Raw genomic sequence first — 24,453 nt, forward strand, 5'->3', positions numbered from 1 at the left:
GCCGCCGCCGCATGCTGCACTCTGATGGCTTTGCGCAGTCGCCTCCCTACGCCGATGTGCAACCTTTCCATGACACTTCTTTTAGTCGGCAGTCGAACAGGCCACCAGCCGAGCGCCTGGTCCTTACACGTCGTTCACCTTCCCCGCGTCGCCGCTCGTTGTCCCCGATGCGTCGGCGCCCTTCACCCTCGCAAAAGGAAAACTAAGCGCCGCAGTTCAGGAGGCAGGAACTGCGTCGCCGTCGATCTGTGCAAGTCCTCCATTGTCGCCTGCGAACGTTGTCGACCTTACTGTTGACGGCGTCTCTACCGTTGCGCTAATTGATACTGGAGCAGCCGTGTCTGTCCTAAACGAACGCCTCTCTCGCGCTTTACGAAAAGTTACGACGCCACTTTCTGGGTTTTCTCTTCGCACAGCAAGCGCCCAGCCAGTTCGGCCTTCAGCAGCATGCACAGCTAGAGTTATTATTCAGGGCGTTCTCTATATTGTGGAGTTTGTGGTTCTGCAGTCATGCTCTCACGACGTGATACTCGGGTGGGACTTTCTTTCGCGAAATAACGCTGTCATCAACTGTGCGCGTGCTGAAGTCCAATTATCGCCTCTGTGTGACGTGCCCCTCGTCGACGCCACTTCTCTTCCCGCTAAGCTAGTCCTTCGGGAAGACATCGCCATACCGCCGTACTCGTCTGCCGTTGTTCCCGTCTTTTGTGGCGCTGTCTCTGAAGGCGCTGTCCTCTTCACTTCTTGGGAACTCTTCATAACCCGCAAAGATGTCCCCCCCCCCCCCCCCCCCCCTTTCGCCACGCTTGACATTTCAGCCGGTTTCAGCTCCATCGTTGTCTGCAATCCCCTTCCTACAGCCCTGAAGGCTCTTTGCGGCGAAGCACTTGGCCGTGTTCAGCCTCTTGATGACATGTTTATTACCGACGTGCCGGATGCTTCGCATGCAGAGCTCACTGACTTCTGTGCACTTTCCACTTCTGCTCCGCCATCACCTGACTTATTCACACCTTTCATTGCCGACGACCTTACTTCCGAGCAGCGCTCCCAGCTTCTTCACCTGCTTGCCCAGTTCCGTTCTTCTTTTGATGTCGCTCAGCCTACTCTGGGCCGCACGTCAACCGTCAGCCACCACATCGACACCGGCTCCAACGCGCCTTTGCGGCAGTGCCCGTACCACGTCTCAGCCAAGGAGCGTCAGGTGATCAGTGAGCACGTCGACGACATGCTTCAGCGCGGCGTCATTCGACCTTCCCATAGCGCGTGGGCATCACCGGTGGTTCTCGTCACAAAAAAAGATGGTTCCATTCGGTCTGCGTCGATTATCGCCGTCTTAATGAGATAACGCGAAAAGACGTGTACCATCTACCGCGCATTGACGACGCTTTGGACAGCTTGCAAGGCGCTGAATTCTTCTCTTCGTTGGATTTACGCTTGGGCTACTGGCAGGTCCCGATGTCAGCAGTTGATCGCCCTAAAACCGCATTCATTGCTCCAGATGGTTTATACGAATTTAATGTGATGCCATTTGGCCTATGCAATGCGCCTGCTACGTTTGAGCGAATGATGGACAATATATTGCGCGGCCTAAAATGGAGCACGTGTTTATGCTACCTCGACGATATCGTTGTGTTCGCCCCTGATTTCAGCACGCATCTTCTCCGCCTTAGGCAAGTGTTGACGTCCTTGACCAACGCAGGCCTGCAACTGAACTTGAAAAAGTGCCAGTTCGCCGCGCGGAAGCTCATGATTTTAGGTCACGTCGTATCCCAAGACGGCATTTGCCCCGACCCTTCAAAACTTCGCGCTGTGGCAGAGTTTCCTAAACCTAAGACACTCAAAGAACTCCGCGCCTTGATCGGCCTCTGTTCTTACTTCCGACGCTTTGTTCGCAATTTTGCCTCGATTATATCACCTCTGACACAACTCTTAAGTGGCGCCAACGACCTATCCTCCTGGTCTCCTGCATGCGACACCGCATTCGTGACCTTACGCCGTCTCCTGACGTCTCCGCCTATACTGCGACACTACGACCCCACCGCCCCAACTGAAGTGCATACCGATGCCAGTGGTATTGGCCTTGGTGCTGTCCTTGCGCAGCGCAAGCCTGGCTACTCCGAGTACGTCGTTGCTTACGCCAGTCGTGCGCTGACCAAAGCGGAACGCAATTACAGCGCCATAGAAAAGGAATGCCTGGCCATCGTTTGGGCACTCGGGAAGTTTCGCCCTTATTTATACGGCAGACCTTTCAATGTGGTTACTGACCATCACGCCCTTTGTTGGTTATCCTCTTTAAAATACCCGTCTGGACGCCTTGCCCGCTGGACTCTTCGCATTCAAGAATACGACATACACGTCATCTACCGCTCAGGCCGCAAGCACACTGACGCTGACGCTCTGTCCCGCTCTCCGCTGCCAGCCGACACTGCCTCCCTCTCCACCTTTGAGACGGTGTCGTCGGTCGACATCGACACCTTCGCATCAGAACAGCGCAAGGATCCTTGGGTGTACTCTCTTTTGGATCTCCTTTCTGTCTCGCCAGCATCTCCCATCTCCCGCTCCCTGCGTCGCCAGGCTGCCCATTTTGATGTCCGGGATAACCTCTTGTATCGACGCAACTACCAGCCCGATGGTCGCAAGTGGCTCCTAGTTATCCCCAGGTCTTTGCGTTCCGACATGTGCGCGTCTTTCCATAATGACCCACAATGTGCACACGCCGGCGTTTTGAAGACGTATGAGCGCTTGCGGCAACGTTACTACTGGCGAGGAATGTTTACTTTTGTCCAAAAGTTTGTCCGCTCGTGCCCGCAATGCCAACGCCGCAAATCTCCGCCTCATCCGGCCCACGGTTTATTACAGCCGCTTCCGTGCCCTGCTCGTGCCTTCGACCGTGTGGGAATTGACCTGTATACGGGCCGCTACCACTAACACCTGCTGGCAAACGATGGATTATTGTAGCGGTTGATCACCTTACACGCTATGCCGAAACCGCCGCTCTACCTGCAGCAACCGCCAGTGACGTTGCATCCTTTCTGCTCCATCGTTTCATTCTTCGTCATGGCCCGCCTCGGGAACTGCTGAGCGATAGAGGCCGCGTGTTTTTGTCGGAGGTGGTTGAAGCTCTGCTTGCTCAATGCCGCATAGTTCACCGGACCACTACGGCGTACCATCCTCAAACTAACGGGCTTACGGAGCGCTTCAATCGAACCCTTGGTGATATGCTCGCCATGTACGTTTCATCGGAGCATACAAACTGGGACATCATCCTCCCATTTGTCACTTACGCATACAATACGGCTACCCAAAATACTACGGGATTTTCCCCGTACTACCTCCTCTACGGTCGCGATCCTTCCCATACCATCGATACGGTTTCGCCTTATACACCAGACGCGTCAGAGTGTGCTCCCATATCAGCCGTCGCCAGATACGCCGAGGAATGCCGTCAATTAGCCCGTCATTTCACCTCCGACGACCAACAACGACAAAAAGACAACCGCGATGGCGACGCTACGAATCCGAACTTCGCTCCCGGCACACTTGTCTTGTTGTCCGTGCCTTATACTACGCCTGGACTTTCGACAAAACTTCTCTCGAAGTATGATGGACCATACCGCATCGTCGAACGCACCTCTCCGGTCAACTATGTCATAGAGCCGCTTACACGGACATCCGACAAGCGCCGCCGTGGACGGGATATTGTCCACGTTCACCGCCTGAAACCATTCTATGAACCGCTCGTCTCCACATCGTAAGTCGCCAGGATGGCTCCGCTTTTGCACCGGGGGTAATTGTAATGAAGAAGAAGAGCACACGGACAAGGCCAGCCAGATCGACTGTTCAATGCCTGCAGTGCAACCAGTAGGCCAGCCAGATCGCCAGTGCTTAGCACGAGTGGGAGCCGTTCCTGCAACCAGCTGTTCCTGCTCTGCGTCACCTGCCTTTTCGATTACGAACAGACGCTACCATCTGAACTGTTCAGTACACCCCTTTACACTAGGAACAAGCGCGAGAAAGGGGACAGAACTAAGCGATGACGTAGGAGTTCGCTCATGCATCGTGTATTCTAGGCGTCCATGTATTACACAGTCGAACGCCTCTACAACGAACGCGTATACAGCTAAATGACCTGTATAACGAAGGACTGCATTAAGCCCGGCTGAATTTCTATTTTTCGAAGGGGGTAGAAACAGCGCGAAGGACAGGGCGAAAGCAGAGACGACGTACACAGCGCTGAAGCGGGTAAAAACAGCTCGAAGGACAGGATCCCTTTCGTCATGAACCAACCAGCCCAATTCAGCACACTCCTCCTATCCTTCATATACATTATGAACAAAGAGCACTAGAACGAATGTGCTTCTAAAACGAAAGAAATTTAGGCGTCCCTGATGGCTGATTTGTTTAACTTTACAACCAACGCCACGGAGTGGTGTCGCCATGCACTGCCCTCAATAGACGTCACCAAGGTGCACTCTGCCCTAAAGTTACTCTGTATGCTCCCTTTGGGAGCATATACAGTATGAACGAAGATGCTTCCGTAGGGAGCATATACATTAACTATACTCTGTACTAGCGCCAACGGCAGCGCTGGGGGCGCAGTCGGTGAGCGAGCTGATTTCAGAAGTATAGTTCGGCTGCACTGCTCCAGGAATGGCTAAACTCGTATACGTTGCTTGTTGTAGCGCATCAGTGGATGCGATGGCTGACGAATACGTCGCAGTTGATGACGACGTCAAGACGTAATCGTATACCTGACGACCTATGACGTCGTTTAAGTCAACTCGGCCTGAAAGGATGTGAGTATCGACGAAGGCAGTGTATGTATCATGAACAGCCGTAAAGATCCTGCAAACGAACCAATAATTTTGACGACATGGGAGGCGACTGCGGAATTCGATGTTCTGCAGCTTGTTCCGTAGCTACGAACCTCGGTGGAATAAGGTTCTCTGCTGTTCGCACATTCTGTCAGACCATAGCCAGATAAATTGTTTTTATTTTGCTAAACGGGTGCTTAGCCCGCTGGTGAGCGGTACGGTGCGTGACCTTTACAACGAAGTGACCTCTATAACGAATAATTTTGAAGGTACCAAACAGTTCGTTATAAAGACGTTTGACTGTTATTAACGAATCATGCAACAAAGTATTCAGGGAATAACTACTGATGCCGCCATTTTATGCCGCGCATTTAGACTCATCATGAAAGTCTCGCTGTGAACAAAAGCGACAGCACATCTGTAGGTCATTGCTTTAAAATGAAACAAGTTTTTACCTCGGGGCCCACTTGACTCCGGTTTCCCCATTCAAATACATGTGAAATGCTTAAATGTTCTCATTGCCCAACCGCTGAGCCCATAAGTATAAAACTTATTGCGTCTAAAAAAGAAACTGAAGTTGCGGCAGGCTTTTAGATATATTTGTTTAGACTGCCAGGTTGAAATATAGAAAACTCACAGAATTTATAAGAGAATTGGGACACTTAGTTTACAACTATGCGGTGCTCTACCAAGATCAGCATGGACAATTCTCTAAACTGTATTGATTTGAGCATCCAAGAGCAGTTGAATAAAAGTTATTGGCGTACAGTTTAACATGGGATTGGGATCGCTAGTTATTACTTTCTTTTCGAAGAAGTCCTATTTAAAAATGTTTGCATATATTTTAGAGTGACGTACAAGATAAATAAATTTCGTCCGCCTTATATGTCATAATAGACGTTGTTTTCAGGACTATGTAATTTTTGTTATCACTTTGTACAGTTACAGGGCTAAAAAGCTAGCCGTCGCATGTCATAGCTTAAAAATATATTTTTTTTCATTTTAGACAAGCTTTTCATAAAAAGTAATTGATAGTAGGGACAAAGCGTTCTCTCTAGTATTAAATGTACCACAGATAATAGAACGCAGTCTAGAGAACATGCAATTTATTACTGTTTTGTAGCTTGAAAGGACTGGAGCAAATGCATTGTCTTGAATGTTTTATCGAGGACGTTACATACGCTCATAATTTTCTCGACTCTTGAAGTTACCGCAAGCCATTATCTCATAGTGCTAGGTGGTTTGATCAGTCTTAACCTTATATAGAGATACACAAATATGGACGTTTATGTTTGTTTTGCTTTTGCTTGTAGAGGAAGGAATATTCTTGCTGGTTATTCTGCACTGGAGAGGAGCGAAACACAGTGCAACAATTTTTCCAACAGCAATTTCTTCTCATCATCGAGGAGCTCTACTCGCCACGTGTACTTGAGAACAAAGAAAAAGAAGGAGAGATTATACTCACTTTTGTTTGCGGCTTCGTTATCTGGAAGCGTCGAGAAAGATATGCTGTCATTGTTCGATTATCTCTCACATTTCACTGTTTCTACTGATACAATGCAACGTACAATGCAATACAAATTGCCGTTTACTTATTCCAAGGTACAGGTATGGGTATGCAGAATAGGAGTTTTTGCACGTACGCGTGGCAATTTATCGGTAAGTGCGAGAGAAATGCGTTAGAAATATGCAGTACCTCTTTGAATTCCAGGATGCATGATATATATATATATATATACGCACACTCCTCATGCTGCAACATTAAAAAAAAAGCCTGCCCCATAATCTCTGTGTCCAATAATCCATCATCCTCGGCTGTGGCGAGCTCGGATTAAAGTTAAGGTGAATAACGTCCCAAAGGAGACGCCATATAGTGAGAACTCTGGATTCATTTCGACCAAAGCGCTGCACACGGGCATTTTTTTGCATTCCAGTCATATCTGCCACTGTCCATCCCCACCGGAATGCGACCGCCGCGGTATAGGTAGGTAGTCGAATCCGCGATATTGCGCTGCAGCAGCAAACGACTATAACAATTAGACCACCGCAGCGTGCACCCAAGCTAAGCTGAAACTCAGCTTAGTTATAGGTTATAGATTAGTTGCAGCTGTAACCAAGCTTTGCTCAGAAGGTTTCGTGTATCGTGAAAGGGTTGCCACGTTCTCAAGGTAAGAGGAACGGGGTGGCTTCGCGCACCGTCACTGTTGCTTTTGCTGCCGTCCCGCATGCTGGAGATGATGGCAAAAACGATGGCGACGGACAGCAAGAGACAGCAGATCGTCCCGCCCACAGCAAGCAAGGTCGCCTGGAACGAGTACGCGTCGGCCTGGTTGACGATGCTGCAGCAAAGAGGATGATAGTTGGACTAGTTATATGCATTCGTCTCGGATATGATGAGCTGGATTGGGAAACGCCAAATCGGGAATTGCGGCTCCAAGAATGCACTTTTTTGTACTTGGCACTATCACACTATTCTTGTGTGATAGACCAGCTGACAGACCACATTTCCCGCAACCCTTGGTGACGTGAAATTAATGAACTTCTTTTAATAAACTTTCGCTTCAGCAGCTAGGGACAAATGGCGCGTCTGAGCGCCGTACACGGCACGTCTACGTTTTAGTTAAACAGACTAGTAAGGACAGTCTTTATTACAGCACACTTCGAAAAGCACCCTTTATATATTATGTACAACTGGAAGGCAACGACAATACTTAATGCAGTTCACATTCTTGGCGTGAGATAATCCTACCACGAGCAAGCCATCGTGCCTTATAACTTGTTGCTTTATATGTGTCGCAAGACATGCAATAGAAAAATAAGTTTGATGTGGTAAAATAAAAGGAAAAGGCAACTAGTATATTAAAGATGTATGCAGGTTTCTTGTGCGCATTGGCGCAAAACTAAATAAAAGAAATTTAATAGATCGCGTGCCAACATGAGTACATCAGAGCGTGACAAAAAAAAAAAAAGGCAGAAAGACTGGGGACAAAAATGGCTACCCACCAAATTTGGCGCTGGCGCTGAGCCGTGCTCCCTCAAGGGCTGCAGAAGATAGCGCCAACCTTTCCCTTTCCCTCAAGAACCACTTATCATCATCAAATTTGGCGGTAAATAGCGGTCAAAATGTTGGTGTTGTCACCACCCTAAAACGGCATTGCTGACAAAGAAATTTATTTACCCGTAGGCACGCGTACAACTGTTGTATGAACGTAGAGTACAATATAACGTACCACACATGCAATACATCGTATTTGATATAAACAGAATAGATGAGCAAACAAAATAGTAAATTGCGTCTGCTTGACATTGACTTTGCCACACATCAAAAACACTACGACAGTGTACATCCAAAATCATAAATGTCAGCCTCGGATTCATGAATGACACCCGAAGCACACACAAGTACAGTTTCTACTCAGGCAAACGAAGTTTGGGCATTATTCTGGCTGTAGCAGAACTTTGCCTCGAGACACGGTTAGGTACCGCGTAGACCAGCGGCGAAGAAACTCGGCTTCACCGAGCTTGAAGAGCTGTTCTTCAAGATGACCCAATATTATCACCCGTAGTTTGCGCACTCTGGGGTACATTGCTCTATTTGGCTGCCGGGATCGTTCTGCAATGTTGCGGAAGCACCACAAGACGTAGCTAACGCTGTAGTAGACGAGACTCGCAAACCGATCTCGCCGCCGTGGTGCCCGTACTATGGATATTCCAAATAATCTTCGAACAAGCTTCCAGAAGGTGCGCGCTACAACGCACTCCTTTACTACATGCGTGTTGGTCTCTGTTTGTGCGCAATGTATGCATTTATCATTCGCTACCATCTCCCAGCGTTCAAGCCTGTCTCTTGTTGGCAGAATGCCCCACTGATATTACCAGTGAAGATCTTTCACTTTAGAAGGCAAATCAGGTGAAGAAACGGCTGTCCATGTTTTTGTAGTAGCTGTCCCTGAAGGCACAGCCGTCTCACACAACATTTCACAAAACCTTGAAACTGGTGTCGTACGCCACTTTGTATTCCTTATTTGCACAAGCTGGCTCTGTAAGCGCGCAGCCGCCGCATACTGCGGTGCTGGCGTTACCGCTGTCGGAAGCAAGTTGCCTGAACTTAGCGGCATAAGCGTTCGACGGTAATGACCCAGCCAATAAAGGAGAAGTGGCCTACCTGGGTACTCATCATCATCAAGTAGGTCACATGTACTCTTAGTGCACAGCAGCCTACCAAATGTAACTATACACGGCAAGCTCCATCCTCCGCTGGCTTTCGGCAGACGCAAAAATTGTTGTGCTACGTATTGGGTCTTGTTTAGCCAGAACCATGAGAAAATAATTTTGTTTACTACGCGTACTGTTGGGGACGGCGGAAGAGCCACTCTTGCAGCAAACCACAGTTTACTACACAATACATTCTTAATAAAGAAAGCCCTTTCTGCTAGCGGCAGTGGCGACGCAGTCACTGCTTCCGACTGTGCTTTAATACAGCTGATAATGTCCACCTGTGAGGTGAAACACCACTTGTAGATAGCATGTAGGCTCCCTAGCACAATACATTATACAGCATCGCTGGCGATTACGTAATTGAGCAATCGCACTATTAGAAAGCTCTGCCTCAAATCTAGAGCCAGGGGTTCCCGGCTTTTGATGCAAAGTAGCTTCTTAAGAGGCGAATGATGTCACGGCTAATTGTGCAGTTCTCTGCATTTCCTTTCGGCACACAAAGCTTTTAATGTATTTCGGGTAGAAGTCACGTACGATAATTATCCCAACTGCGTTTCGGGGGGGGGGGGGGGGGGGGCTCTTTTTATTGGCTATTTTATTAGACGGCGCTATCTCTGGAAACGGCGAACAGCCCATGAAAACGCCGATAAACACGCCGAAAACTGGGGGACGCATTCTCGGACGATCACATTCAGTGATATCACTTTCAGTGCGCGCTTACTGGTTGGTTGAGCAGAGCCGGATGAGCCGATTGGCTGATTGAGCAATACGTCACGCGTAGGCGACAGTATCACCGAAAGTGATCGTCCGAGAATACGTCCCTCGGTTGACTCTAAGAAGAATGCTTTTGGATTAACACATGGGCCGATCCTGAAGGTAGTACAGTGTAAAGCCGTTCCCGTGGGTATGTGAGGTCTAAAAATGTGGACCGATCCCGAAGATTGTGCAGTAAAAAAAAATGAATTCAGTCAGTACTTCCCTTGCGCGAGGGGTGACACGACAGAGTGCCGCGCGCAGTGACGCCGCCCCATTCCCATACCCAACTCACTCAGGAAGACATTGTCTTTGATGGATGTCAACTGATGAGGTTGAATCGCATTCCAACTTCCTTTCCATGATAGAATATGTAAACACGACTGAACGAGGACGTAGAAAGAAACAGACACGCAGAGACTGTGTGTCTGTTTCTTTCTACGTCCTCGTTCAGTCGCTCTTACGCATTCTATCATGGGATTCTAACCAACTAGCCCGCCAACGCGTTTTAACCAACTTTCTTTCTTCTGTTTATTTCTTTTTCTGCACTTTCTCGCTCAGACGCCCAGAATGAACACTGTTGACGCCAAAAACAAAATTTGGTATCTGCGAGAACTTCGGACGGGCTCTCACTTTTGGCGATAGTCTGTGCAGGCCTGGAAGATAGAGTAAGCGATAGAGCGCTTTTCGCCACCGGCGTCGTATTCGCTGTCTGGCGAGGAGCGAGCGGCGACTACACCCTCTTTTGCGCCCTCTTTTCCTCCTCCTGCTTGTTCATGTCCGAAGTCCCCTTGCTCTGGGCTGTGGATTTCGCTGTCGCTGTCTTCGTCGGACATCTGCACATCGCGGCACATGCGTGGAGGGCGCCAGACATTAGCGTGTGCGCGGACGCGAAGGGGAAGAGCACGAAATTTCCATAGAGACATATCGCTTTATGGACGATTGTTGCATACAAGTAACAAACAAAACATTCCTTTTCTTAGTGAGTTACGTTTCTGAGTACGGAGTTTCTGGCTGAATGTTTTCAGTCAATGCTAAATAACAGGCAGCAAGCGTCATTTGTTTCATTAGAGTATAGGAAGAGAGTTTTCGAAAAGCACGAAGTGTGGCGCGTGAATCGGTTTTCATTGAAAGCAAGGTCGGTACATTAAGGACGACGACGACGACGACGACGACGACGACAACAACAACAACAACAACAACAACAACAACAACAACAACAACAACAACAACAACAACAACAACAACAACAACAACAACAACAACAACAACAACAGCAACAACAACAACAACAACAACAACAACAACAACAACAACAACAACAACAACAACAACAACAACAACAACAACAACAACAACAACAACAACAACAACAACAACAACAACAACGACAACAACAACAACAACAACAAATTGGAGGACGCTTAAGCTTCGCCTTTAAGAGTGGAACGCGATAGCGTTATCGGCACCCATTCGCATCGCATTTTTCGTTGAGTCGGTTCCACTGCAACACAGGACGTGGGAAAGGCAGCTTACAAAGACAAAGCTTACACTGATCCCCTTAAAGACGGTTTCACTTTTAAACAGAAGTGCATTGCTGGGAAGACGTTTCTTCAGGGGCAATATAAGTCGCCTTATATTAAAATGTGAAGCCCTAGGACCTTTTTTATTACTTAATTCCTTGCTATTGCCCCGACGCGCGCGCGTGTCCAAAACGCATTAGGCAGGCCAAGTCCCAATTTGACCTGTCGAGGATGCGAGCGCCATCTGGATAAGATTTTCGCAAGTAGCATACCCGAGCGCGCCCCTGTTGGAAATGCTGGCAAAAGGGGCTTGCGTTTGAGTTTCCTCGTAGCAGAATTATGTTTTCTCGTACATTCAAATAACAGTCCGACGCCACCTTGTCTGTAGGTTGTGGCCAAGTCGTACTTTACCATTTTTCTGGCGGATTTCACTGTAAGAAATCCGATCTTTATTCACTAACACCTTGCGCCACGCGGAGGGCCTGCACGGTCAGACTGGTACGGGCTGATTTTCTCCTGCACTAACACCTTGCGCCACGCGGAAGGCCTGCTCGGTCGGGGTGATTCGGGATGATTTTCTCCGCCCCGGACGCCGACGCCGGATTTTCTGCGACTCGGGGCCCTTAACGCCCGCCCTATCGCGTTAAAACAACAGCAACAGTCAGAGGAGAAAGACCGATGCAAAATCCCCAAATGCTGCGGTGTCACACAGGTAATGTAGAGGAAATAGCAGTGTACGACGCCTCTGATTCACGTACACGTTCCAGATGAAGCCAAAGGTAGCTTGGTGCGAAGCTCGCTTTCGGCATTCTGCCAAGTGTGGCCCACAGGCAACAAACCTAGCTATTGCTGAAAATATTTCAGCTAAACATTATACAAAATTGTCCAATATGTTTATTCTCTGTGTATTTTGTCCATTTCGACGCAGAATAAACGTTGCTACAGTTATCATTATGTTTCGTCCTCAAAGGAATTATGCAAGCAAGACAGGGGGATCACAGGGAGATGAAGAAGTGCAGGCGATGAACAGCGGGCGAACAACGCAGGCATCAGCGTTGCATGTAGGCTTCCTACGCTGATGATGATGATTTATTGGCATCCCCTTTGAAACGGGGCGGCGACAAATAGTCACCTAGCCTGCTTGATTTTGAATTTGAAGTTCAATTTATTTTAATCAGTAGTACAATACATAACGGGTGATCAGGTATAACCAGGTATGCTATACATGTTCTTTATCTAGCATTTTTGCATACCTCTCCATTAATCTTTTTCATTTTTTTTCAAAAATTTACCTTTTACCACTACGTATGATTTTAAGAGATCATGTAGTATCAATCCTTTCCCTGCATTTTTTCCACCAGTACTCTAATCGTGTCTTCCTTATCTCTACGGCTGATCTGTTGAAGTTTCCTTCCACTTAAACCCAAGCGCTTCTGGGAGTCGCCCGTTACCTACGGTTCTCGCTGGGTGGATCCCGTCGCATTCCATTAGGATGTGCTGAGTGGTATCTGGATCTTTACTGCAGTATACACATGTCTCATCTAGTTCCGAATATTTGCTCCGGTATGTTTTGGTCCTTAGGCAACCGGCTCGAGGAGGCTCGAGGCTGCCGAGGAGGCGAGCGCCATCTGGATGGTGTTTTTGCAAGGACCACCGACTGGGGCGCTGCGCTGTATGAATGGTAGAAATGCTGGAAAAGGGGGTTCGACTTTCCGCGTAATAGAATTATGTTTTCTCGTATATTCAAATTACAATCCGACGCTATCATACCTGTAGGTTGTGGTTAAGTCGTATTTTACGCTTTTTCTGACGCATTTCACTTTGAGAAATTCAATTAGTTCACCGGCGCCTCTGCGCCACGCGGAGGTCCCGTTTGGTCGGCGTGGTTTGGGATGATTATCTTGACCGAACATGTCGCCGACGCCGACACCCTATTTTATGCAATACGGGGCTCTTAACGCTGTCGCCTTAAAGACAGAGGCAATAAACGCTGCAGTTAGTTCCAGCAACAATGGAGTGTTGCGTGACATCAGTTTATAATGTGTGAGCTGTCACTACTGGTTCGTATATCAAGGCGTCTCCGCCGCTTTAGGGGTGATCCTATCATATAACAGGTACCAGATTTTGCCAGCTAATAGGTGGTATCCGAGTCCACGCCCCCAGCGCCGTTTGCCCTCTGAGCAACGGAGACGGTTCTCGAAGGCTACGCTTCTGCGGGCTACATGTGCCGCCGGAAGTGATCGCGGAGATGGAAACACGTCGTGGCCGCCACGTTTTAGGCATCACCTATTCCCCGCCATAGCATGCTTGCTCTCACGGCCAGAGCTTTGATGTACTATTTTGCCATTTACAATATTCAGCCGGCACAAGATGCTGCACCGCAGACACCCGTGCCTAACCAAGCTTATTTCTGAGCTAACCGTCGGCTATCTGCCATTGGAGATTTCAGCTCTTTGAGGTAGAGGTTGCAGCACAAACTCCATGGCTGGCATCCGTCATCCCTAGCTTCCCTCACCTGACGGCCCACGTACAATAAGTTCTTTTGTTAAAGAGGACGCTTAAATTGTAATAAAGCCAATATAAGTCAAGCAATTTTACTTTATGGAGATAAAGAAATGACCGACAGGATAGATTAGGCGGGCATATATGTGCATTAAAAAGCAGTTTGCATGTGATTATGGGATATTTCAGCTGTAGCCGGTAGCCAAATATTACTTGGGTGTTCCATTTCAAAATGGACCTTACTGTCCAAAACGTTAAGCCAACTGTTTTAACAATGGGATCTCGGTGAAAACGCATATGTTTGCTTCTTGTTTCCTTTAAATCCACGAAGACAAAGTAATCCTGTTTGCTAGTTTTCTTTTAAACCGTGGAAGTGACACGTATGTTGCCATTGAAATTGAACTTTTGAACCGAAAACGTGAAATGGCCCATCGAGCTAGTATGCCGGCGTGTGTCGTCAGGAGCAGCGAAACTGCACCTAAATTTCTATAGGCTGCGACGAAAAGTCACGAGCGGGCCTCGACGAAGCAGTGCGGGCGAAACGGGACAGCTGCCACTTTAGCGCGCCAGGTGCTGCGTGAGGGGAGAGGGCATCGCTGCGACGCCACGTCATCCTCGCTCTCGGAAGCCCGTGTTACCCGCGCGTTCCTTGTACGCGCAAGCGCTAGCTCTCGTCTGCGTTCTAACTGCCCCTCGGTAATGTCAAACCAAACGCGCTCGTTTGCCCGCTAGTTCATAACCCGAAGGACCGCTCAATGGCGTTCAATTGGACTTAAATGCTTTCGCATTCACAAACCATAAGCAGTGCGTAGGTGTCCTCGGATTCCGCCTTTATCTACATATACCCTTGCCTGTAATAGACCACACATACGGTCACGGCAACGATTCTTGTTGTTGGTAAAGAAGGGATTAGCGCATTACAGTCTCACGTATTAGAGCAGCAGCATTAGACGTGCGGGGTCAGGGGGACGGGCATCGCCCCCTCCCTACCTTTCAATGACTGCCAACACAGACTTGCTGCCCAGTCGCCGGTGTGATAAGTGACTGTTCGCCCACTTCTTATTGGTATCGGGCTGTCCGATGATCACGAACGTCGAGTATCACTGTGCCGATGCTCCTAATAGCCCTGCGTGACAGTCATCGTCAACGCTTTGTGGCGCCGCAAAACGTGCGTATAGGCCGACCAAAGACCCGAGCGTATGCACACAGCAACAAAAGCTGAACGTTTGCATAAACGCAGTTGATAATGAGCGCACGCCGATCTATCCTTGTATGAGTCCTTGCGTTGTTGCACAATGTTTCACAAACCTTTTCTTCAGCACAATCGACGAAAACCGAGTTTCCAATGCACTACAGTGCTTCTGGTACGCTGCATTACGGTTACATTGCAGGAACACTAAAGAGCAAGCGCTATATAAGTTTAGAATTGTAAAGCGTTCTCTCAAAGATCTATTTTCATGCATTTGACTGAAAAAGAATTGATTGCTATATAATGAAGGATGCAAATCCCTTTCTTGAATTTCGTGCCAGAACTTCCGTGCCGGACGTCAGTGTGACGTCATGGATTTCACGTGTATTTTTCGTATTTAGGCAGTATTGGTGCAGAAAATATTTTCCATACTTGCTAGGCTGAGTCGTTCGTTCCTTTAGAACGCACTGTAATCCTTATTTACTAATAAACAATTAACTGTTGCTGCTTTCTTTCTGAAGTACCCATCATCCTGTCACAATAAGAGCGTCCTTTAGGCTATTGGAGAAGTGCAATTTACTAATGCCTACAGTCGATGCCTACAGTCGCCATATTCAACCGGTATAGCTGTACGACAACCATCTTGAGTGTATACGCATGCAGTTGCCGGTGATGGCACAGACGATCCGAGAGGCATAGGCGTGAAAGGGTCGCTGTGGCGCTTTCGCCGAGAGCTTGTGCCCGTACTGAGTTTATAGTGGCGAATAATGTGCACTGTGGAGCTCACCCTTGTTCTGAGGAGGCCGTCGTCGTCTCGGTCGGGCGCAGCGTGAAATGGCTTAGTGAGGATGATAATTGTTCTCAACTATGGAACGTACCCACTATACGTTGGATAGGTCAAGAATCGGTAAGCAGCAGGAGACATAACAACAGCGAGTGCTCTAAAGAGAGTGAGAGAGGAAGAAGTCAGGAAGAAAGATGCTGAAAGGGAAGAAGAATGCGCAATTGTACTGAATGAGTAGTCAGGCTAACTCAGTCTGAGCCATCAAAGAGATATTACAAAGCAAAAAATAAAATACCGTCGCAGTGAAGAAATCGAAGTATAAAAAACTGAAGTGGAATTAAAAGTGAATAAAGATAAACATAAAAAACTGTCGCAGTTTCACCCGAAAGCCGAAGCATCAATTGCGATGGCAAATTATAAGAGAGCTATACGGAGTAAGGATAGTAGTTTTATCAGCTGTATAAACTTGGACATGCAGCAGCATCAGCAACGCGCAGAACTGTTGTCGACGCCGTCGGCGTTTCGGGTGAAACTGTAACATTTTTTTAAGGGTACTCAAAGTCTTGACAGTGTTTTTATATAGATAGGCATTTGGTGCCGCATCTAAACTTCGCCTCCCCGCCCGTCCCCCCACGGCCTTTCGCGCGACGGAAGTCGCGTTTGCTCTATATATATGGTGATTGTAAAGGAGGAAAGAGACGCTTAATTCTGCAGCCCTTCAGGGAGCAGGGCGCAGAACGCGCGTTTGCTCTCCGCCGTGCGTTCACTCCCCGCGAAAGCGCGCGTCTCGCGCGCCCTTTCACTCGCACATACAGCACACGGCGCGCGGCGACGACTTCGTCGCCGTTGACGTCATACGGAACCTCACGGCTACGGCGACGGCGACGCCGATGGTAGAAATCCGCTTTGGAGTGTCCATATAATTGCTATCGAAATAAAATACATAAAATTAATGCTGTAACCATTTTGTTTCGCGTATGAAAACTAGGTACTGCGCAACATGTGCCTCTCTGGCTAGAGCCTAATATCGAGACCGGTAATGATAGTATGAAAAAGATACTAGTTCAATCTAGCGAAGGAAAGCTTCGAGCAACGTTCTCTTCTCTTTTGAAGACCAGCGCCAGAATCAAGAAAAGTGGACTGTTGATGAAATTTCATTCCAGATGTTCTAAATAAGGCTTGCACGGCGCAAAACCGAACTCGCTCTTGTTCTTTCCGAGAAATGGCACTCACCCTTTACGGGGGATTGGCATAAAAGGGCTTAAAGTGTGTTTCTTTTTAGTGAATAATATCATAACCAAATTAAAACTGATATTGAAGTTTAGGTGTGCATAGTTGCCAGTGAAAATTTAAAAAATGCAGACATTACTTCTTCCTCGACTATTTATTCTTCTTTCCTTACCTAAAATGTCATATAAAGCATGCACAGTCGAAGAAGAATAGATAGCAATGAATTGGCTTCTAAATCGGAGTGAGCGGCTAATATCCTGGGTACGGTCCATGTTTTGAGGCAACAACAACAACAACAACATCTTGAGGACAATAATTAGGAGAAAGTCACATGGGAATCGAGGTACTTTTCTTGAAGGGCGACGTTACGTTACCTCAATTATTTAGAGCGAGAGCTTTAAGGGCCCCGTTGCGCAGTGAGCACGGAGTCGGTGGCGTTGAGCGTGAGTTGATCGTGAGCGAAACGTGTCTACCAATCACAGAGCGGCTAGCGCCGCGTGTTTTTAGCCAATCATAGCGCGGCGTGGCGCGTTTCTAACCATCCGCGGGCAGCGGCGGCGCGGGCCTTACGGGGAAAGAAAAAAAAAACAACAACCAGAAAGCTCGCCTTCGTGCATAGCGTTCGCGGCAGGCATTTCCCGGTAAAGATTAAGCTGCGGTCAGTTGCCGGGAAGCACGAGAAGCAGTCAGGGACCCTTTAATGCTATCGCATTCTACTCTTAAAAGCAAAGCTTAGGCGCCTCCCAAGTTTTTTTTTTCTCATCGGAATTAAGTAAGGCTGAAGAAAGTGGGTAAAGAGGGCAACACGGCCGTCGCCTGGGAGCCGAAGCCACGACCTCCGCATGTTGAAATGAACTGAATTGAATTGAATCCGCGATTTGATTATCAGACACGCCGTAGTATGAGACTCCGGGTTAATTTTGACCACCAGGGGATATTTAACGTGCCCCCAATGCGCGGGACACGGACGTTTTTGTATTTCGCCCCCATCGAAATGCGGCCGCTGCGGCCGGGATTTGATCCCGCGACCTCGTGCTTAGCAGCGCCGCACCATAGCCGCTAAGCCAGCGTGGCGGGTCTCCACATGCAGTGTGCGTTGTTTTGCCAGGGAGTCTGAGCATGAGTGAGCCTGAATGAGTCCTATACAAAGTGTGAGTCCGACTCTGGGTATGACAAATCAGTTCTGCGGAAATCCCCAAAGTGCAGTGAGTTTCATGAAAGGGAAAGATTATCATCCACCTGACAATTGCACGAAGCTACATAAAAAAAAAAGAGATAACGAAAACCCACACGCGTCTTTCAGAACACTTCACAGTAGACAAAATATTCGTCCTGATCCGGTATCCTAACCCCGGGACCAATGGCTTTCCGGGGCGGTGGCTCTAACATTTGAGATAAACAGGAGGATAGCAGAACGATGCCGAATTAATCGAGAACTAACTGCATGCTCCCAAGCGCATGGAAATTCTACGCGACACATTAGCTCTGATAATGACTCTGTCAAGGAGGAGGAGATTAAGTGAAAGGATGAGAGATTGACATGAAGAGCTGGTCTCTATAGCTTGCTACTCCTCACTGAGTTACGGGGTGTAGTGGGAGATACAGGGAGAGAGAGAGAGAGAGAGAGAAAGAGGTAGGTGGCTTGCGACTCGCTCCGATTTGTCGATTAATAATCGACAACTCAGGCGCTTCTATTTATCCAATAACTCGGCCCTACCCTGCAATCTGCTGCGCTCCTGGTTAGCTCAGATGGTCGCGACTGCCCCGGAAAGCCGAAATCTGAAAGACCGCAGTCATAGCAAAGGAAGCAAGTTCCTTTTGCACCGGAGTCAACCCAGCGCCTACCGTCAGGAGTCGCTAGAATCGGAACAGTAGCGCCATCTCGTCGCAGCCGGAAATTACAACACCAAATCCCCACCATCGCGTGTGTTATGCGAGGACGCCGAACGTCAGGGTACGCGAAGTGGAACGTCTCCATAAGACAATACAATTCTTAAATAGAAAATTTTACAAATGATTCGAAAGCTTGAAGAGTGGCTGTAGGGGTCATATTTCAGTCAGTACACAAAGCATAACATTTTGCTGGAAACTTTAATTGTGCCTAGGAGTACTTTAGAGAAATATGAGCGCAAAGTGGGCCGCGAAATGCATTGCTCTTTGAGTTAAATCTTTTATGTGCTGTAGCCGCAGCCGTGGCCCAGTGGGGTGGACGCCCGGCTCGTTCGTGGGAGGTACGTGGTTCGATCCCCACGACCGGACAACCACCGATGTATAAGACGGGTATAACCTAGTACTCCTCGCCTACGAGGCGGACGCTCAAACAATTCTCCGCTGCTGCGGCTGTATACAATTGCTACAACATTTTCTTACTGTGCTGCAACCTTTTAAACAGAACAGCAGTGTATGTCACTGTAAAAGCTTTAAGTACTCATTTAGCGGAACAAGAGAAAGGCAGAGAGCTTTCGGAACTATTGCTGGCTGTCTGCAAGTCGGAAATTGCAAAATTTCACCGAAATTCATGAATTAGAAATCCGCCGTAGTGGCATAGTGGCTACGGCTTTTCGCTGCTAAGGGATCCCGGCCGCGGCGGCCGCATTTCGATGGGGGCGAAATACAAAAGCGCCCTTGTACCGTGCATTAAGTGCACGTTACAGAAACCCAAGGTGGTCAAAATTAATCCGGAGCCGTCCACTAGGGCGTATACCTCGATCATAATGAGATCGTGGTTGCGGCATGTAAAACTCCAGAATTGTTTTTTCATCATTTAAAAGAAGTCAATCGCTGAAACGTTGTTAATCAATTACCGTATTGGCGGTTATCACGCAAATTCTGATGTACGCCACCGCCGTGAAGCATGGCCAGTAAATATGACTCTCTTGCCTCGAATACCATACTTTCAATAATTTGACCCAGTCGTCGCAGGAACGTGCGGCATATTCACGACGAGACACTGTCAGTCAATGTCTAGAGCACTAGCGGTGTGTCGAAATCCAAAGAAAGCAATATCTGAGCGTAGTTACAGCGCGTGAGAGACAATGGCTTGTTCGCAGAGCCTACCGCATGAGTACGACGATCCTGATATAGACTTGAGCACCGTGCCTCGAACCCGACAGCGGCTGTAAGATTATGCTTTTTTTTTGTAGCGTAGAGCACCGCCCCACGCAATTCGATAAAGTACATATATTGTAATGGAGGTGACTGCACTGAAGTTTGACATCTTATCATCACCGACTCTTGTGCGATAATCGGAAGAAAAATCTTGAATGACTCTGAAAAGGGTGGTGCTTTATCGGCCACAGTATTATCAGACGTATAACGGCTAAGAGCACAGAAAATACCATGCTGCTGGGCAAGTTGACTGATACTTGGGGAGGACATCGTAGCGCAAAGAAGGCGAACACAATAAAACATTGTGCAGGAACCATCGACGAATATTGTCAATGTAAGACCTGACGAACGAACGAACGAACGAACGAACGAACGAACGAACGAACGAACGAACGAACGAACGAACGAACGAACGAACGAACGAACGAACGAACGAACGAACGAACGAACGAACGAACGAACGAACGAACGAACGAACGAACGAACGAACGAACGAACGAACGAACGAACGAACGAACGAACGAACGAACGAACGAACGAACGAACGAACGAACGAACGAACGAACGAACGAACGAACGAACGAACGAACGAACGAACGAACGACGAACGAACGAACGAACGAACGAACGAACGAACGAACGAACGAACGAACGAACGAACGAACGAACGAACGAACGAACGAACGAACGAAACGATACGAACGAACGAACGAAACGAACGAAACGAACGAACGATAACGAAACGAAACACGAACGAACGAACGAAAGAGACGACACGACCGATCACCGAACGAATACGAAACGAACGAACGAAACGAACGAACGAACGAACGAACGAACGAACGAACGAACGATACGAACCGAACGAAACGAACGAACGAACGATACGAAAAACGAACGACGACGAGATGATGAGAGAGTAGAGATTGACTGAGGATGAGAGGAAAGGTGAGAGAGAGAGAGAGAGAGAGAGAGAAACATATGCAAGATACGGATGTCGCGATGAATTATATGCATGCGTATTATTTTGTATGTATTTTTTCCAGTCACTAATATATAAATCGTGGCTGATCCGTCTTCTGCTCCTTGCGTTCGTCTTGTTTGCACTGCGATGCCTTCCCCAGTCTATCAGCGAATTCCTTCTTAAGAGTGAAATGGTGTCGTAACTTAGTTTAGAAGGAAACAATAAGCTTTTCTTACTGACATTTTCATAAAGGTCTTATCTTTTACATAACGCTCGTCTTAAGTCGCGTGCTCGCAGAAGAAGGCCTACGAATACTGCTCGGAGATGAAATATTCGCAAGCTGATTTCGTAATCCCCCTCTCCCTCCCCTCTCTCTCTGATTTCGTACCACTTCTAAACAAGAATAAAAAAATTCTCCTACGGATTGTGGTTTCGCGAAACTTTTCACTCTACGATATGGCATGAATTACACCGTAGGCGCTATAAATCGCAAGGTGTATACAATATTTCAGCTATCAGCTGCCAGCCATGCCCACAACTAATTCGGTGGGGTTGCCGAAACTGCGCGCGTTGTCTTGCCAAAACTACATTGTGAACTGCGAGGGCTGCTGTAGTAGAGAGGGGTCCGGACTAATGAAGACTACCGGAGAGGAAATTCACCGGTAGTGTCTTTCAACGCGCATCAATCCTTCAACGTGCACCGAAATGTCAGCACGAGATCATGCTCACATTCCGACCTCATCGGAACGCGTCCGCCACGTCTGGAATTCTACACCACAACCTCGCGCGCAGCAGCGCAGTGCTGTAGCTACTGACTCTGAGGGTTTCTGATGCTCATACAGGAGGAGGATAAGGAGGAGGAGGAGGAGGAGGAGGGAGAACGTAGTTTTTAATGAAGAGAAAGGAGGAGAGATTGGCTGGAAGAGCGTGTTTCCAGCCTGCTACTCCTCGCAGTGGAGCAAGGGGAAAGGGCCGAGACAGAGGGCTAATACAGACGAAAAACAAAACGAATCAAAACAAAGAAACAGAGTGAACGGCTCCCGCGGATGGAATGTAAATACAGGCAGACACATCACAAGCGCTGTGTTAAGATCGCGTTACAACCGCAGACAGTCCGAGGCTTCCTTTACTGCCCTTTCGGCCTCCCGGTATGTACACATAGAGGTGCAACTTGTTTTCGCTTCATAATGCATAATGCGTACAGCACAGTGGCACCAGGGCGCGAACATGAGTGCATAGACACAACAAATGCTGGCCGAGTCAATACTCTGCCCATATAAAATAATCAATTTCACTTTCTATCTTTAAACAAGTTTTACCTTTTCCTTCGTGTACGGTAGCGAATCGGCCATTTTCTGGTTAACCTCCCTGCCTTACCTTTTTCTTTCCTCTCTCTCGGTAAACGCACCAAAGAGCCCGCTTGTCTTCGTTAAAATTGCTTTTTTTTTCTTTTTGTGGGCGGTAAAAACGGGAAAGAACCAAGAAGTTAAGTGGCGATCGTAATGAGGCATCGTATAATTGCCACCCGGCGTCCGCTGATTGAAAAGCGTGCCCGCATTTACAGTCACTACTGTACCATGTATAGCGGGAAGTTCGATGTGTTGCTCACAATATATTGTGATGACGGGTGCTCTTTCCTGCATTACAATGCCCAAACATCCCCCAGTAACTTCTGGGGACCTATTCTGGGACGATCAGTTTCGGTGATACTATCGCCTTCGCGCGACGTATAATGCTCAACCTGTCAATCAGCTCACCCGGTTTTGCTCAGCCAGCCAATAAGCGCGCAGTGAAAGTGATATCACCGAAAGCGATCGTCCGAGAGTACTGGTTTCAACGGGGATGGCAATGCGCGCGCGCGCATTTTATTACAGCTTACGGGAATGAACTGCGCTCGAGGAAGACAATCGCAATTGCGTCGCACTTGGTAGAAGCGCGGTGACAGGTACGCGATGGCGACCATTTGAATAGAATACGCAGATTAGACGGCGCACGCTTGAATATCGCTGTCACTTTCTCACGCTTTGTCGCGCTTCTACCATCTAGCTCGGATCGTCTCCTCGTTCCACTACCGCCAGAGTCGGGTTGTTTCGGCGAGAGAAGCCAACTCTCAGTCGGTTGACGACAGATAGACATAAATTTGACTAGCATGCCGCCGTTGTCGTTAAAGGGCTTCTTCGGCATATTATTGCGATAGCAATTATATGGACACTTCAACCGGATTTCTGCCGTCGGCGTCGCCGTCGCCGTGAGGTTCCGTATAGATAAAATCTTCGCCGCGCGCCGTATGCCCGAGCGGAAGCGTGCGGGGACGCGCGCTATCACGGAGAGAGAACGCACTCAATCTCCCACGCGCAAGCAAGGAAGCGGGAAGCCAGTGCCGGAGGGAGCGGGGGGGGGGGGGGGGGGGGAAGGGCACTTCTACTCTGCCAACAACCGCGCTCGTCACTCGCACCGTCTCTTATCTCCACACGGCTCTGACCTTTATGCACTGTGCATTCGCCGCTCAGTTTCTGTTGAAGCAATAGACAGCACGTACCTTCGCCCGCTGCAGCGTATGGGCTTGCTGCCAGCGTTTTGACAGTCGTTGTCTGCAGTCATTCAGTGTGATCTATTCATGTTTTTTTTTGTGCGCGCTCACACCACGCTTCTTCATTCAGTTAGTAATAGTCGGGCCACATTTTCCAACGCACGCTACACATGTAATGCTGCCCGGATCGGCAGTGCAGCGCTACAGGTGTGTCCCTTCGCACGCGCTGCCCACGGGAAGCGCTTCTCATCAACACCACCGTTTCACACGCACCTTCTCGTGGTCATCGAGTCTCTCTTCATGTCGGTCTACTTACGCCGCAGCACACCTGCTTACTTAATCAGCTCATGTTTACTACAATTCATATTGCTACCAAAGCCGCTCACCTTACTTCGTATGACATTGCTGTGCTGCTATCGCATTCATTGCTTCGCCCGTAGGGCGAAACTGTGACATTTTTTTTTCGTCTTCTTAAAGCGAAACTTTCCTAGCCTACCCTCTCGGTTATGGCGTGGGCTCTCCTCCGTGGTTGCTCAGTGGCTATGGTGTTGGACTGCTGAGCACGAGGTCGTGGGATCAAATCCCGGCCACGGCGGCCGCATTTCGATGGGGGCGAAATGCGAAAACACCCGTGTACTTAGATTTAGGTGCACGTTAAAGAGCCCCAGGTGGTCCGAATTTCCGGAGTCCCTCACTACGGCGTGCCTCATAATCAGATCGTGGTTTTACGTACATACTTAAGAGGTTACATAGTTGTGTATATGCAGAAGGAGGTCCCAAGGTTTTAATCACCGTTGGCGGGACCTCCTGTGCAAGTATAACAAGCAAAACTACAAAG

At 48.3% G+C, this 24,453-nt stretch overlaps 1 protein-coding gene across 1 annotated transcript; it reads right to left on the reverse strand.

Moving 5' to 3' along the window:
• Positions 1 to 6,821: 6,821 nt before the first annotated feature.
• LOC125944683 (uncharacterized) lies at positions 6,822 to 10,681 on the reverse strand. The gene is made up of 2 exons (XM_049665460.1): positions 10,419 to 10,681; positions 6,822 to 7,153 (listed from the first exon to the last, which is right to left on the reverse strand). The coding sequence occupies exons 1-2, from the start codon at positions 10,637 to 10,639 to the stop codon at positions 6,898 to 6,900; spliced, it is 477 nt and encodes a 158-aa protein (XP_049521417.1). The 5' UTR covers positions 10,640 to 10,681; the 3' UTR covers positions 6,822 to 6,897.
• Positions 10,682 to 24,453: the final 13,772 nt, after the last annotated feature.

The sequence above is a fragment of the Dermacentor silvarum genome, chromosome 4 (genome assembly GCF_013339745.2).
Source record: "Dermacentor silvarum isolate Dsil-2018 chromosome 4, BIME_Dsil_1.4, whole genome shotgun sequence".
NCBI classification, from domain to species: Eukaryota; Metazoa; Arthropoda; class Arachnida; order Ixodida; family Ixodidae; genus Dermacentor; species Dermacentor silvarum.

Bases quoted from the DNA above. Each gene is read 5' to 3' on its own strand.
- LOC125944683 (XM_049665460.1), bottom strand. From the start codon at position 10,639: ATGTGCCGCGATGTGCAGATGTCCGACGAAGACAGCGACAGCGAAATC. The intron at 7,154-10,418 runs GTGAGAGCCCGT...TCTTTGCTGCAG, and splicing joins TGCACAGACTATCGCCAAAA to CATCGTCAACCAGGCCGACG.